Here is a 16,775-nt window from a genome sequence, read left to right on the forward strand (position 1 = left end):
ATATACATTAGCATCTGGCAACACTGTGAGCTAAGGGCTAGTATTATTCTCATTTTACAGGTTCATGAATGGTTCAATCAAAGCTATGTAGACTTCTAGGACCTCAAATCTCAAATTTAGCTACCATGTATATACCCATCATTAATAAATATAAGGTATCAAGAAGATATGTGAATATCTTCACCTACTTATATGTTAATCTAGATGTTATATAAAATAATTTTTAGAAGATTTGGATTACATCATAATGATTGACTTTTTTTAATCTTATCCTCCTACCAGACTGCAACCTTCCTGAGGGCAAGGGCTTTATCTAAACTTTTTGTCTCTCTTTGTATCTAACACTTGGAGATAGAAAGCATGGATTCAAATCCCTCCTCTGAGTTGTCAATATCACTTAAATTCTGTGTCTCAGCCAATTCACCAGTTTTGTTTTGTTTTGTCGTCTTTCTGCATGCAACTTTTCTCCTCTAATTCATCTTCCAAATAACCAGCAAATTTATATTCCCAAAGCACAAGCAGGCCCATGCCGTTCTTCCTATGAAAAAGTTTCATTTCTCCCTATTGCCTTTTGGAAAAAAATTGCAACCTTCTCTCCAGTCTTTCACAAACTGGCTTTCATGTGCCTGCTAAACACAGTAGGCCTCCCTGCCACTCCCAACCCCCTCACAGCCCTTCTGCCAAACTGGCCTTCTTCCTTCTCCTACTATACCTCATGCCTTCTGCTGACTCCACAGATTTGGATACTCTGTCCTCCGTGACAGAAATGATCGCTTCTTTAGAACTCCCCCTTTCAGCTTTCCTTTCAAGATTCAGCTTAAATGGCATCACCTAGTCTCCTCTCCTGATTCCCTCAGTTGCAAAGCGCTCCCCTCTCCAAAGCTGAGATGCAGCAGGGGATGGAGAGTCCTCGTTTGGGTCATGGCATTCAAGGTGGAGCTGCTAAATTCTAACCCTCTTCCATTCCCCAACATCACAGTTGCTGACAAGAGCAAAGCTGAAAGAGAATAGTGGAAAAGAGAATGATGGAACAGATTTAAAGATAAAGGCAGCCAATCGAGGGACTTTCATCTGTGTGTGGCAGGGGACAAAGAAGCTTCCATTTTAGCCAATGTAGACATGCTTCAAAGGGCCGTCAAGGGATCCTCTATGTTAGAACAGGGCATGCCCAGAGAAGCCTGGCTTACACTTAGACCTACTCATCTATGTGGGCATTGTTTCCTCCATAGGGCAGGCACTTATGTTTTTGTCTTTGTACCCTCTGGGATGGTCATATAGTAGATGCTTACTAAAGCTCTTAAGACATAAGTGGGTTGATATTTGCACTTGGGGAGAAAATTTCCACACAATGAATTTCCCACAATGGTAAAATCAGAGATCTTTCTGAACTGACATTAAGATCAACTTCATTTCCCAGTACAGGTACCTTCCTATCAACACATCTCCCATCTCCCCCCTCCATATGCACACCACAATGACCAAGTCCTCATCACCTCTGGTGAGGATTATTGCAGCAGCTTCATTATGGTTCCTGCTATATCCATTTTCTCCTCTCTCCATTCTATCTACAGGTGCCAAGTTGGCATTTCTAAAATTTGAGGCTGACCGTGTCACTCTTCTTGGAAAGATTCATGGCTACCCATTGTAGCTGCATAAAATACAAACTCCTTTATTTGGCATTGATTGATGGCCCTTTAATCGGGTTCCAACCCCTCCTTCTAGACTTACTACATATACTCCCCTTCACACACTCCAGATTCCCACCAAACTGGTCCATTGGCTGTTCCCCAAACATGACATTCTAGTTTTTGCCTCTATGACTTTTCACAGGTGTTTCCCACACCGAGATTACTCATTCTCCTCATCTTTGCCTCTTGGGACCCCTAGTTCCCTTCAAGGTTCAGACATCCTTTCCAGATTAGTATACTTCCCCACCCCCCAGCACTTTGTAGTTATGTTGAAAATAACTTGTATTTACTTAACTGTGAATACATTGTATACCCCTCTGGAAAGTCAGCTCCCTGGGCACAAGGATTGTCTTACTTTTGTCTTTATATTCTTTATTCCTAGCATAGAGTGAGCCCTTAATAAATGCTTGTTTTTTGTTGGCTTGATTCCAGTTATTCTGGGCAAGATTATTCAGCTGGCAATGATTAGACTTTGTGCTTCTCCATTCTGTGACTCCTCTACAAGTCATCAGTATCACACCAAGAGACCCAAGTCTCTGATTTGCTACTTTCTAGTAGCTCTTGTGAATGCTTTTCTCTGACAGGGGTCGGAGTGCAGTATTACTATAATTCTCATACTTCCATCACAGGTAAGTATCTCTGGAAAAGCATTTCGCTTCAGAGGATTCCAGTAAAGGGGAGCATGCAGAGGTGGGTTAGGGTCTGAAAAATTCTCTTGGTTAACACAACATTGGGGAACAACCTCCAGCTAACAATTGGTGTCGTTGAGTCTTTTTCAGTTCTGTCAGACTCTTTGCGACTCCATTTCAGTTTTTTTCTTGGAAGAGATACTGGAGTGGTTTGCCATTTCCTTCTCCCATTCATTTTACAGATGAGGAAACTAAGGCAAATAGGGTTAAGTGACTTGCCCAGGGTCATACAAGTAGTATGTGTCTGAGGCTGGATTTGAACTCAGGAAAATAAATCTTCCTGACTCCAGGCCCAGTACTCTACCCACTGTGCCATCTAGCTTCCCAGCTAACAATTACCAATATGCTATTTTTCTGCTCATTGACCACAAAGTCTATCTGGGTTAACTCCCTTCTCAGTTTACACATGGGGAAACTGAGATCCATATAGGATAAATGACCTGCCCAATGTTGGAAAATTCCTTTAATTTCAAGCAAATTCTTAGATATCCACTTGAATTCATCCTTTGAAAGTGGAGATAAAATGAGTTTATTGATTAATTCATTCCAGTTTTCAAAATCTGTTCCTAGCCTTGGCAGCAACTACAAAAATGTTGGAGGGATATAGTGAGAATATTGGCAAACAATAGTAAAGAAAACTCAAAATCCACACCCAAGGAAATAACTGGAAATGGCCACATGGCATATCCCTTTCTCTTTTTGTTACTTCCAATGGGCCTCAGTTTCCTTATTAACTCACTCAAGAGTCAACAAGTAAAGCAACCTAAATCTAGATTTAGAAGGTTCATTCCCTGACCTCTGAAAGGGCCAGCCATTAAAGCATATGAACTATAAGCAACTTACTATTACAAATTCAAACTGGTTTTCCACTGGAATTATTTCTTCAAATCTGTTTCCTATCACCTAATATCTAGCTTCTTTGAAGATGTATTATTTATGACTAATTTAGTTGTGAGGATTGGAATAGTTCCATGAGGGAAAAAATGCTGATTCCTAAAGCTCAAATACCAAAAGACCCTTGTTGTCTAAGTAATAAATATACTTTTAGTTTGGCTCCAATCATAAATAACATAAACACTTGAAATTAATTTAGCTTCATGTTCATATTGAAATTTGGTGACAAATCATAGAATCTGGAATGGGAAAGAGGCAGCATGTAGGATATTAAAATGATCTCAAGGTATCAGAATTTAAATTTCAAATAAAATACAATTCTGACTTTAAAAATATAGGCTCATTTGCTTCTTATAAAGATATTACCAGGGGCAGCAAGGTGGCACAGTGAGTAGGGCACTGGCCCTGGAGTCAGGAGGACCTGAGTTCAAATCTGGCCTCAGACACTTGACACATGTACTAGCTGTGTGACCTTGGGCAAGTCGCTTAACCCCAATTGCCCTGCCCAAAATTAAATAAAAAAACAATAAAAAAGATATTACCAAAGAGTAACTGGTTGACATAAAACATTTAAATATAATAGAGGGGCTTAGAAATTGTTAATTAGAATTTTGTGGCATCCAGGATCTTTCCCCCATCTGAGAAAAGTGTCATAAGATTTTATTCAACTGTTACTTCATGTTGTAAAAACTTCACTAATGTCAGTGACAGTATTCAGAAAATCTATAAATGTAGATCAGAAATGCAATATGAAATTTCCTCACGTAATGTGTTCTCTTTTGTGATTCTAAGAAATTTCCTCCTAATCAATCAACTGTAGGGGAAATTGCTTTTTCTGCGCAAGCTATGTTTATTTCAAATCATTTTCCTTAGCGATGACTCAAATAATGTCACTATTACCTCATCAATGTCTCATCAATATTAAAATTGTTTGACACTTCCTAAGTAAATAGATACATGGAGTTCTTGCTTTAATGTAAAGTCAATTTAATCAAGAAAACATTATTAAACACCTAATACATACTAAACATTTCACTATGCACTGAGGAAGAAAGAAACAAAGTTTGTGCTAGATACAAAGTTGAGATAAAGAGAAGTCCCTGCTCTCATGGGGGTGGAGGAGTGGATTGCATAGACAAATTAATATAATATATGACAAATTCATAAGAGATGTCACAGGAATAAGTTGGGAATAAGCTGACCTGAGTAGGACTTGAAAACATTCTTAACTTTCAAATAATGTTTAAGGTAAGGAAATCATTACTCTAACAAGGAATTTTATGAAATATATTTGGCCAATAATGATGCATATATGTATGTATACATGTGTGTAGCACACACACATATAATGCATGTATATACACAATACACATATTATGAGATGTATCTAATTATATGAGAGATTATGATATGTATTTTATATTTATATGTATATGAATATATATGCATACATATGATTTTAATGGGCAATATCTGATCTGTTGCCTTCTTTCACTTAAAAAATAATCTAAATTTCTCATATTAGTCTTTTCTTCATTATGTTCGTCCTCTTCAAGTACTATTGGGATTACATTTTGGGGTAGAATTTCTTTTGTCTTCCATTAGAATGACCTGATTAGAAGTTAGATTTACATCAATCAGATTATAGACAAATTTATATTATATATAAATATAAATAAATAAACAAATCCCAATTTGTTAGGATCCATGGGTACAGGAACCTCTTCCTTATATAGGATTCTTTAAATGGGATTTCTGATGGAACATTTGTATAACTACAAATGACCATTAAACAAGAAATAGAAGTTCCTAATGCAAAACAAGATCAAGAGGATTTTAGGTTATTTTTTATGAGACAGATCGCACAAGTGAACAGAGTGCTGGACTTGAAGTCGGGAAAACCTGTCTTCAAACCTTGCCTTAGAAATTTAATAGTTCTTGTGACCCTGGGCAAGTCATTTAACTACTGTCAGTCTCAGTTTCCTTGTCTGTAAAATAGGAATCATTTACAGTAGGCCTATTTCATAGAATTGTTGTCAGATTCAAATGAGGCAACAAATATGGAAAGCTTTGCAAACCTTAAAGCACTATCTACATACTAGCTAGTATGATTATAATGTTTCCTTGGAAAATATTTTTCCTACTATATACTTTTCAGCAAGGTATTACAATATATAACATAGAGAAAATAATTACAAGGTTCTTGTTGCTTGATTTTGAGTGAAATCAAGGCCCAGGATCATCCTGAACTAGGACAGTCCTACTCTATAAAGGTCTTTCTTTCCATATGTGGATTAAATTCCTGGAGCATAACTACCTTCCTATGTTAATTTGATACTAGAGCCAGTCTGTTGAGAATGCTTCGAGTTGCAACCACACCCTCTGACAATGGACATAATTCCAGGGTAAACTGAGAGCAACAGGGTGGGTGCATCTTAGAAACGGCATGATTTTTTGCAGAATTTCCTTTTGGAAGTTTTTAAGTACTGAAATGCACCCAAATGCTTGTTTGTCAGGCTCCCAAATTGAAACTCTCTGCTCTAGACATTTGTTAAGATAACGAATATGGAAACTTCTCAGGTTTAAGAAGAAGCTTTCCTTCTGATTGATGCCGGAGTGGAATCATTTTTTAATAGCTCATGGCAAAGCTCTTTTGGTTTAGACTCTGTTCATTATCTTTATGGTGTAGATACGAATTGGATTTTAAAACCACAAATTTGGGAAAATCTTATCGAACTATTGAGAAGTATTTTACCTCCTGTCTCTGGGACAATCACTAAAGCAGCATTTGCTCAAACCAGCTGATTTGGCCAATTAGGGAAGCAATTTATAATCTTTGAGTTCTTCAAGATCCTTGCTTATCTTTTTGCTTGCTATATAAAGAAATGAAACTGAAGGAGTCTGATCTCCTTCCATTCACGTACTTTGTGACTTTAGCCAAATCATCCAACTTCCCTGCGAATCAACGTTCCAATTTCTATAGTAGGGAATTCAAAGTGTATAGAACAGACACACACACACACATACACACACATGCAAGCGCACATGCTTACATTTTGCAAAAGCAAATAAAACAACAAAGTAACACCAAATGAAAAGGGACACTAATTTAAACCTAGAAGAATTGATTTATGTTGAATTCATCTTGACTATACTCTGTGCATCTTTTCAAGAACAGTATTTGAAAGGAGTTTTCACAATCTGCAGCAAAAAGCTTGATAGGCCTAGAAGAATGTGTCCTTCTTCTCAAAAGAAATTTTCATAGCATTCAACAACTTATTCCAGCATAACAAGCGCCAAAGAAATGTGATCTCCTGACATGTGAGGTAAAAAAAAAATAAATTACTGATACACTTGCGCTATATCTCTAAAAATCATCCCAACTCTTATAATTGCATGATCCTACCCCCTTGCCCACTGTCTTTCTGTGTAACTGATCATATTAAAAAACAGAGATAGTATCTCTAATTCTTAGATGGCATTGGCTCTTTCATTGACTTTGGCAACCAAATTGCTGCGAATGACCAGAATAAAAAGAATTAAGCTTCCAACCAGAATTTTCCAAGAGGCACAGAAATATCTAAACAAACTGGGAAAACAGAAACTGAAGTGGCTTATTTGGAAACAGGCTTGGGTAGCTGATGAAACAGGTTAACTATAATTAATTATGTAGTGCAATAAAGTGGTTAAGCACTTTCGTGACAACAACAAAAACACACCACATAGGTATTAACCAGTTTATTTATAGTCCTTAGAGTTTCAGATTTGAATATTAAATTTGTAGTTGTTGAACAGCCACCTTCATTGTAAGATGATGTTACATGAGGGAGAAAGTTAGGGCCAAGAGATTTTCAGGTCTAGGTTAATTTCCTAAGTTCATAAAATCACCACCACAACAAAAATCTTGACAATTGAAAATTTTTATATTCTTTTTCGTCCCTACAAATGATTGCCAATTTGTTGTTGCTGAATTGCTTCTGACTGTTCATGACCCCATTAGGGGTTTTCTTGGCAAAGATACTGGAGTGGTTTGCCATTTCCTTCTCCAGCTCATTTAACCTATGAGGAAAATGAGGCAAACAGGGTTGAGTGACTTGTTTAGGGCCACACAGCTAGTAAGTATCTGAGGCCAGGCTTGAACTCAGGAGGCCTAGCACCCTATCCACTGTGCCACCTAGCTGCCCTGGTTGCCAATATACAGGGGTGGAAACTATTTGATTTTGTTTTGTTTCTTATTTTTATGGCTTAGGATGTAGCAGCAGAAAGTTGAAGTGAATATCGTATTTTGTTTCCTTCAAGAAAAATTCTCCCAAATCTAGTTCCTCCCTCGAAGATCTAGGGAGACCCAGTCCCTGCCTTTGCAATGTAAATTGGAAATATGCATAGCATGTTTTTCAACTGGTCTGTCTACCTACTTCTGAGGCCAAGGTGGCCAAAAGATGATTTAACTGCGGTATGTGGGTTTGGAACATCAGAAGAATTCCACTTGAATCAGACAGAAGGCGAGAACAATCGTTCTGCTTTTCAGCACGTCTGTTGGGAAACACTTCAGCCTTCTTTCTGCTAAAGCTGAACCCGAACCAGCCTGATTTTTTTTTCCTAGAGGAGCTCTGTGTGGAACGGACTTATCTCTCTAACCTCCTAATAAATGAGGATTAACCCATAAATCCATTCAAGAAAAACCCAACTGTAAGTGACACGTTGACCACACAGGATAGGAAGCAATGAGCACTTCGCTGGGAGTAGAATGAGACTCTGCAGCCACCTGAAGAGCGCAGGTGAGGAGGCAGCACGAGTGAAGCCTCGAGAGAGGAAAGCGTGGGGAGCGTGGAGGAGAACCCACACACTTCCCTTCTTTCACTCCAGTGCCTGGCAATGCCATCCAAAATTTTACTGTCATCCTCTCTGGTGATCAGGTAAAGTGGGAACGCACCCAGCACGTTTAACTGGGTAATGGTTTTATTTCCCCCCCTAGGTATTAGAAAGGAAAGCAAAGATCTCTCATTTTCCCTCGGTTCTATTTTCTTCCCCAAAAGGTTCCTTAAGATGCAGGCAATGAACAGAAGGTGAAAAGATTACTGTGTCTGGGGGACCTGCGTTCAAATAGCGATTCTGCCACTTCTACCTGCCGGACTTTTGACGAGTCCCTTCAATTTTCTAAACTTCACTTTCTCCTTTTTTAAAACGATAGGGTCGGACTAGATCAGCGGTTTTTTCAGAGAGATCCGAAAACCTCTGGGAGTCCTCGAGATTAAAACTGTATTCACAACAATGCTAAGACATTTTGATTTCTAAATAATGATAGATATAACTCACATAAACAAAAGCTCTTTGTAGGGTCCTGAAGAATTTCATGAGTGCAAAGTGGTCCTGTGAACCACTGCATTAAATTCTCTCTACCGTCCCTTCCAAGCATAAAACCAGGATTTTATAACCTAACTCCTTTCGAAAGAAAAAAGAACCTAAGAGGTAAAGCAGAAAAGGGATGACCTTACCGATGGTGAGCAGCACCGCAGAGATCTTCCAGAAATAGCTGTCCATTCTGGGGGAGCGTGTCCAAGCCTTTGCTTCCTGGCTGAGAATGAATGGAGGAACTGGGATGTCTAGTCTGGGCTAGCTAGCCTGAGCAGAGTGAGGTGCCTGAGAGTGACCTCCTGGCTGAGCTGGAAATTCCAGGGACCGGCCTTTGGGGGGGGGGGGGCAGGCAGATAAGGTCGATCCCGAGCAGCGATGGGGCGGACCGGCTAGATGAGGACGGGTGCGAGGGACCGTCAGGGTCAGGTGTGCCTTCCTCGGACGATGTGTGGGACAATGCAGCCGGTCCTGTCAGACGAGTGAGGTGGACCCAACCGGTGCCTTGTTTTTATAAGTCCAGTGGGAGGGGCCTCGGTCCAGGGGACCTGGCCATAAACTTCCCCAAATGTCGTAATAGTTTTGGGGACGGTCGCTGTGCCAGATCGCAGTTTGGGGTCGGGGAGTGGCCCAGGACACTGCCCTGGTCACTGCCATGGCGCACATGGAAGGCAGTCGTGCTCCTCCTTTACCCTCGCCCACCTGGACCTGGCTAAGGGGAAAATAATCTGCTTCTCGCCTTGGGTGTGTGACCTGGTGGCTAATTCCGCCAACATTACCAGGTCCTTCTCTCTCGTTTAGGAATTAAGGGCAGGGACTTGGAAAAGACCGGAATTCCGCCGCTAGTGAAGCCGAAAAGGTCTGAGTTCCTTAGGGAAAGAGCGTGACTTGGTGGGAGGAGCAAAGGAAACGGGGTGGGCCCCAGTGAATATCCAAGTTTTTTGGACCAGCTGCTTTATTCGAGGCGTAGAGGGGGTGGTGGTGGTGTCACGCTTAACAGGAGCTTGGAATAATTAAAGGGGACTTCGACTATCCAGCAAGGGAACGAGGTAAAGTTCCCGAGAATGTCTTTCCCTATAAAAGATGCCCATTGAGTGATTTTCGGGGATGTGGGTGTTTGTATGTGTGAGTCCCACCAAACATAAACGCCCCATCTTGTTTGGTCTCAGTGGGGATTTGATCACTAAATCAGTCAGCCAAGCACAGTCCCTTGGAGTTCTTTTTTATCTTGTCCCATCCTTTGCCCTCTCCCCTTCCAATCTAGGTGATCGTTTGCCTTCGCCTAACTGCTCCTTGCATCCGGTTTTTCTCCTACCCCAATCTATCCTGCAGATTGTTGCTAAATTAGCCTTCTGTAAAGTCGAGTTTGCCATCTCATTTCTGTCTTCAAAAACCTAGATGGCATAGTGGATAAAGTCCTGGAACCAAGAGAACCTGAGTTCAAATGTGTCCTCAGATACTACCTGGGTGACGCTGAGCAAGTTACTAAAAAAAACGTGTCTGCCTCAGTTTCCTCAACTGTAAAATGGGGATAATAAGAACACCTATGTCACAGGATTTTGTGAGAATCAAATGAGATAAAATTAGTAAAGTGCTTGGCACAGAGTAGGCTCCGAATAAGTGTTTATTCTCCCTCCTTAGCTCGACATTTTATTTAGGACCACTCTCATTTTCCAACTTTAACTTCAGTATCCCCCAATACAAACTCTCCAGCATAAATTGGCTCATTTATTCATTATACCTGGACATTTTGCTTTGCTCATGGTCATCTCTGTCCTTGAATGCTCTTCCCCTTTTGACATAAAATTTGGCAAGGTTTAGTTTTAGCTCCACAAGGCATTCCTTGATTACCCCAGGTTACAATGATCTCTTCCTTCACGACAATCTTCCCAAACTTATGTATGGCCCACGTAAATCACTTGGCATCCAATCAGATGGTGTTGTTTAGTACTATTTAACTTTTCACTTGTGTATATGTTGCTTTCCCATCTAAATGGTAAGTTCATAAGGGCCAGTATTCAAACTTCGTGTCTCTCAAAGATTTCTGTAAGTATGTATTGAATAAGCAAACTCTGATCAGTATTGATGATGCCTATTTCTTACTTTCCACTTTTCGCAGCTCCTTCTGTTTCCAGAAATTTTCTTTCATCTTCAAAATTCTTACATTAAATAAAAACTTCCTTGCAATCTAAAGCTTAAGTCCTCTAACCATCTGAACCCTGCAAACTGTGTTCATCATCAAATCCTTAGGTCAGACTGTGTTCTTTTGTGATATGAAAACCAAGAAGAACAAATGTGATTGAGATATATCATAGGTTAGGATATCATATAGGCAAAGATAAGTATTTAATGAATCAATATTGCTTTCTCCCTCCCTCCCTCCCCCCCCCTCTCTCTGTATGCATCTCTGTTTCTCTGTGTGTGTCTCTCTATGTCTCTTTCTGTCTCTGTCTCTGACACAGAGACAGAGAGAGATAGAGACAGAGGCAGACAGACAGACAGATAGATACACACACACACACACCTAGGAGTCAGGTAAAACTTAGTTCAAGTCCTTCCCCTGACATGACCTGGCTGTGTGATTCCAGGTAGGTTGCTTACCCTCTCAGTCTCCCATTACCACCAAGCAGCTCTCCAAGACCATAAATTGCAGAGAAGGTGCCTAGTTGTCCTGGTGGAGTAACTACACCAATAAAATCACAGATCTAGGTTTTATTTTTAAGAAAGCTAGGTCTCTACTCTCTCTAGTTTGTGAAATTAGACATAAAATTCTGCTGCTGTCCCATGATGGTTTTGGTACTATATTTCAAAAGGTGGGATAAATAGCCAGGAACAAAAATGTTTGAAAAAAGGGATAAAGATTATAAAAAGCATGATATGTCTGAGCTGTGAATATGTCCTTAGATTCCAATGTAAAGTCTGCCAAGTCTTTACAGGCAGTGACAGGAAGGAAAAATGCATTTGATTTGAATATATTTTAGTTAAGCAAACCCAGTCCTGGGCTGTATGTTTAAGAGAAAGACGATGTAGGCGAGGAAATGAGGAGAATGGGTTCAAGGCACAACTAGTCAGCATCATGGTATTGATCTGGAGAGAAGAATTATTTCATCCTGGGTTAAGCCTGTAAACATAGATCTTATCATCTGTTTGAAAAAAATGTCCAACCTTGATTCCAAAATTTTCCACAGCATATTTGGTGTGGTGTGATGAAACATTTCTCTTTTGAGATCTATGTTTACTCAATTTTTTAGCCATGAGCTTTTTTGAATGGCTTCATCATGACACATTTAGAAGCTCCCTGGCCCCTGACTGTACTAGCATTACTTATTATTTATTCCTTTGGGGGTTTCCCCCCGTTAAACCAAGAACTATAAATCAAGGATTTGTATCCAAGTACATGTATAGGCAATATCATGTTGGCCAATCTTAGAGAACACAAAACACTTTTAAAGAAATGGTTGCACCAGAAATTTGGAGATTCAAATTATAAAGAAGGTAAGGGTTGGGAGGGACTTTAAAATCATCTCAGGGATTCTTAGCTTTTTGTGTCATGGACCCCTTTGGCAATCTGGTGAATCCCATAAAAACAAAAACAAACAAAAAACTAGGTCCCTACTCTCTCTAGTATGTGAAATCGGACATAAAAGTCTGCTGCTTCCTCATCATGATTTTGGTACTATTTTCAAAAAGCAGGATAAATAGCCATGAGCAAAAATGTTTCAAAAAAGGATACAGATTGTAAAAGGAATGCTGTGCCTGGGCTGTGACTATGCTCTTAGATTTCAATGTGAAGTCTTCTTACTGCTTCTTAAAATAATGTTTTAAATGAACAATATAAAATAAAATACATAGGACTACAAAACAAAGCAATTATATTGAAATAAGGATGCAGGATTGTTGTTGTTGTTTTCGTACATGTTCACAGACTTTTTGAAATCTATCCATGGACTCCTTGAGGGTCTGTGGACCCCAAGTTAAGAACTCTTGATCTAGTTTAAACAAGTTTTGAAAATTTTGGTATCTTGTCCAAGATCGAGCTACAAAATCTGGAATTTAAGATTAGAAGTCCAGTTCCATCAGATTCTGAGGAACATGGCAATGGGGGAGAGAGTCATTGGGAAGATTTTCTCCAATGTCATTGTAAAGATTCGGTTTCAAGTCCACCTCTGGCACATTCTAGCTGTGTGACTATTAGTAGGCAAGGCACTTCATCTCTCAATGCTCTAAGTAGCTCCCTAAGCCTTTAAGTTGCAGAGCAGGTACTGTTCTTCATTGGAAGAAGGAGTTTCTTCACCTGGGGAGTTCCCGTCCTGTCCTCTTTCCATCCTTGTACTCTATCTTGAGGTGTTAACCACTACCTAGTATTATCAATGACCTTTTGCCTGTAACTTTTCCCTTAAAAAAAGGAACACAACAAAACAACTTAAGAAACTTTGATGACCTCTATGGGGGAAATATATATTTAATTTCTATTTTATATAACACTTGAAAATGACTGAAAAATTGTGGTAAATGAATGTGAGGACATTGATGGTTTAAACAAGAAACAAAAGGATATGAATTGTGAAGTCAATAGAGCTAGGGCAATGTATGCTATGACAACAAGATTATAAAAGGAACAATTTGGAAGATTTTTATAAAATGATGAAGAATGAAATAAGCAACTTGCATAATACCAGCAACACTGTAAAAATGAATAACTTTGAAGGCTGTGAGAACTACAATCAATATACAATGACTCGTCATGATTCCAGATGACAGATGATAAAACATGTTACCTATTACAGAGAACTGATGGATTTAAGATACAGAATGAAACATATACTATTGTATAATTTGTTTTTGTTGACTATGCATTTTTACAAGACATTTTATTTTCTTTCCTTTTTCTTTTTCCAACGGGAGGGGAGGTGGGAGAGAGGTAAAAATAGATTTGTTTTTTTTTAATAGAAAAGGGGGCTGCAACAGATGTGAACTGTTGCATGCACTTTCAGATGAGGTCATTGTATTATTACTTTTACTTGACTGTTTTATTTTGTTATAAAAGAACTCTAACAAAGTGGGAGTAATGTGTACATGTTTGTGATGTAAAAATAAAACATATCAACAAAACTTGGACAAAACAGAACAAGATTTCTTATCAGTGAAAGAACTGCTACAGTTTCCTTTTAACCTTTAGGTGGAAGACTGTTTTTATATTCCTGGTTCTCCTCTCCTCAGAATATATTTAAAGGTATTCTTTCCCAAAATTTTTTTTTCTAATTTAAATTTATTTATTTAACATATTTAGTTTTCAGCATTGATTTTCACAATAGTTTGAATTACAAATTTTCTCCCCATTTCTACCCTCCACCCCACTCCAAGATGGCATATATTCTGGTTGCCCTGTTCCCCAGTCAGCCATCCCCTCTATCACCCCTCTCCCCTCTCATCCCCTTTTCCCTTCCTTTCTTGTAGGGCAAGATAAATTTCTACACCCCATTGCCTCTGTATCTTATTTTCTAGTTGCATGCAAAAACTTTTTTTTTGTTTTTGAACATCTGTTTTTAAAACTTTGAGTTCCAAATTCTCTCCCCTCTTCCCTTCCCACCCACCCTCCCTAAGAAGTCAAGCAATTCAACATAGGCCACATGTGTATCATTACGTATAACCCTTCCACAATATTCATGTTGTGAAAGACTAACTATATTTTGCTCCTTCCCAACCCACCCCGCTTTATTGAATTTTCTCCCTTGACCCTGTCCCCTTTCCAAAGTGTTTGTTTTTGATTACCTCCACCCCCATCTGCCCTTCCCTCCATCATCCCCCCCTTTTATTTTTTTTATCTTCCTCCCTCTTCTCTCCTGTGGGGTAAGATACCCAATTGAGTATGCATGGTATTCCCTCCTCAGGTCAAATATGATGAGAGCAAGGTTCACTCATTCCCCCATCACCTGCCCTCTCCCCTCCTCCCACAGAACTGCTTCCTCTTGCCACCTTTATGTGAGATAATCCACCCCACTCTATTTCTCCCTATCTCCCTCTCTCAGTATGTTGCTCTCTCATCCCTTAATTTGATTTTATTTCTTTTAGATATCTTCCCTTTATCTTCAACTCACCCTGTGTCTGCTCTCTCTCTTTTATACATATATATATATATATATATACATATATACACATATATATACACATACACACACATAGATATATACATACATACACATTCACCTATATATACATAAACATATATATATATATATGCATATTTCCTTCAGCTACCCTAATACTGACGTCTCCTATATCATACACATCATCTTTCCATGTAGGAATGTAAACAAAACAGTTCAACTTTAGTAAGTCCCTTGCAATTTCTGTTTCTTGATTACCTTTTCATGCTTCTCTTGATTCTTGTGTTTGAAAGTCAAATTTTCTATTCAGTTCTGGTCTTTTCACTGAGAAAGCTTGAAAGTCCTCTATTTTATTGAAAATCCATATTTTGCTTTGGAGCATGATACTCAGTTTTGCTGGGTAGGTGATTCTAGGTTTTAATCCTAGCTCCATTGACCTCCGGAATATCATATTCCAAGCCTTCGATCTCTTAATGTAGAAGCTGCCAGATCTTGGGTTATTCTGATTATGTTTCCAAAATACTCAAATTGTTTCTTTCTGGCTCCTTGCAGTATTTTCTCCTTGATCTGGGAGCTCTGGAATTTGGCAACAATATTCCTTGGAGATTTCTTTTTGGGATCTATTTGAGGAGGCGATTGATGGATTCTTTCAATTTCTATTTTGCCCTGTGGCTCTAGAATATCAGGGCAGTTCTCCTTGATAATTTCTTGAAAGATGATATCTAGGCTCTTTTTTTGATCATGGCTTCCAGGTAGTCCAATAATTTTTAAATTATCTCTCCTGGATCTATTTTCCAGGTCAGTGGTTTTTCCAATGAGATATTTCACATTGTCTTCCATTTTTTCATTCCTTTGGTTCTGTTTTATAATATCTTGATTTCTCATCAAGTAACTAGCTTCCACTTGCTCCAATCTAATTTTTAAAGTCATATTTTCTTCAGTGGTCTTTTGGACCTCCTTTTCCATTTGGCTAATTCTGCCTTTCAAGGTATTCTTCTCCTCATTGGCTTTTTGGAGCTCTTTTGCCATTTGAGTTAATCTATTTTTTAAGGTGTTGTTTTCTTCAGTGTATTTTTCAGTATTTTTGGGGGTCTTCTTTAGCAAATCATTGACTTGTTTCTCATGGTTTTCTCGCATCCTTCTCATTCCTCTTCCCAATTTTTCCTCTACTTCTCTAACTTGCTTTTCCAAATCCTTTTTGAGCTCTTCCATGGCCTGGGACCAGTTCATGTTTTTCTTGGAGGCTTTTGTTGTAGGCTCTATGACTTTGTTGTCTTCTTTAGGCTGTATGTTTTGGTCTTCTTTGTCACCAAAGAAAGAATCCAAAGTCTGAGACTGAATCTGGGTGTGCTTTCGCTGTCTGGCCATATTCCCAACCAACTAACTTGACCCTTGAGTTTTTCAGTGGGGTATGAGTGCTTGTAGACTAACGAGTTCTATGTTCCACATTTGGGGGGGAGGTGCCAGCTCTGTCACACCCGCACTTCTCCTTCCCCAAGAACCCCCAGTCTGGACTGGGCTTAGATCTTCAGCAGGCTGTTGCACTCCTGCTCTGATCCGCCACTTAATTCCTCCCACCAGGTGGGCCTGCGGCCAGAAGTAGCAGCAACTGTAGCTGCCCCACCTCCGCTGCCCCCGGGGCTGGAAGCCGAACCGCTGACTCCTTCCACTCCCGCAGCTTTTCCCACTAACCTTGTCCGCAGTCTTTCGTGTTTGTGGGTTGAGAAGACCGGCAACTGCCACAGCTCACCAACACAGGGCACCAGGGCCCGCTCTGCCTGGCTCCTGGTCTGGTTGATCCACGCTGCTCAGGATGGGCTCTGCTCCACTCCGTTCCCAGCTCCCAGCTCCCAGCTCTGTGTGGGATAGACCTCACCCAGAGACCATCCAGGCTGTCCTGGGCTGGAGCCTTGCTTCCCTCAGCTGTTCTGTGGGTTCCGCCGCTCTAGAATTGGTTCAGAGCCATTTTCTTTTTTTTTAATTTATTTATTTATTTTTAGTTTACCACACACGGTTCTACATAGTTTTGAGTTCCAGATTTTCTC

General features: G+C 39.6%; 1 protein-coding gene across 1 annotated transcript in view; it reads right to left on the reverse strand.

Moving 5' to 3' along the window:
• EREG (epiregulin) overlaps positions 1 to 9,280 on the reverse strand; it is a 30,986-nt gene extending 21,706 nt beyond the window's left edge. The window contains exons 1-2 of the mRNA XM_036764972.1: positions 9,122 to 9,280; positions 8,767 to 8,884 (exon numbers count right to left, since the gene is read on the reverse strand). Coding sequence (XP_036620867.1) covers positions 8,767 to 8,884; positions 9,122 to 9,280 — 277 coding nt within the window. The remainder of the gene's footprint in view (positions 1 to 8,766; positions 8,885 to 9,121) is intronic.
• Positions 9,281 to 16,775: the final 7,495 nt, after the last annotated feature.

The sequence above is a fragment of the Trichosurus vulpecula genome, chromosome 6, assembly GCF_011100635.1.
Source record: "Trichosurus vulpecula isolate mTriVul1 chromosome 6, mTriVul1.pri, whole genome shotgun sequence".
NCBI classification, from domain to species: domain Eukaryota; kingdom Metazoa; phylum Chordata; class Mammalia; order Diprotodontia; family Phalangeridae; genus Trichosurus; species Trichosurus vulpecula.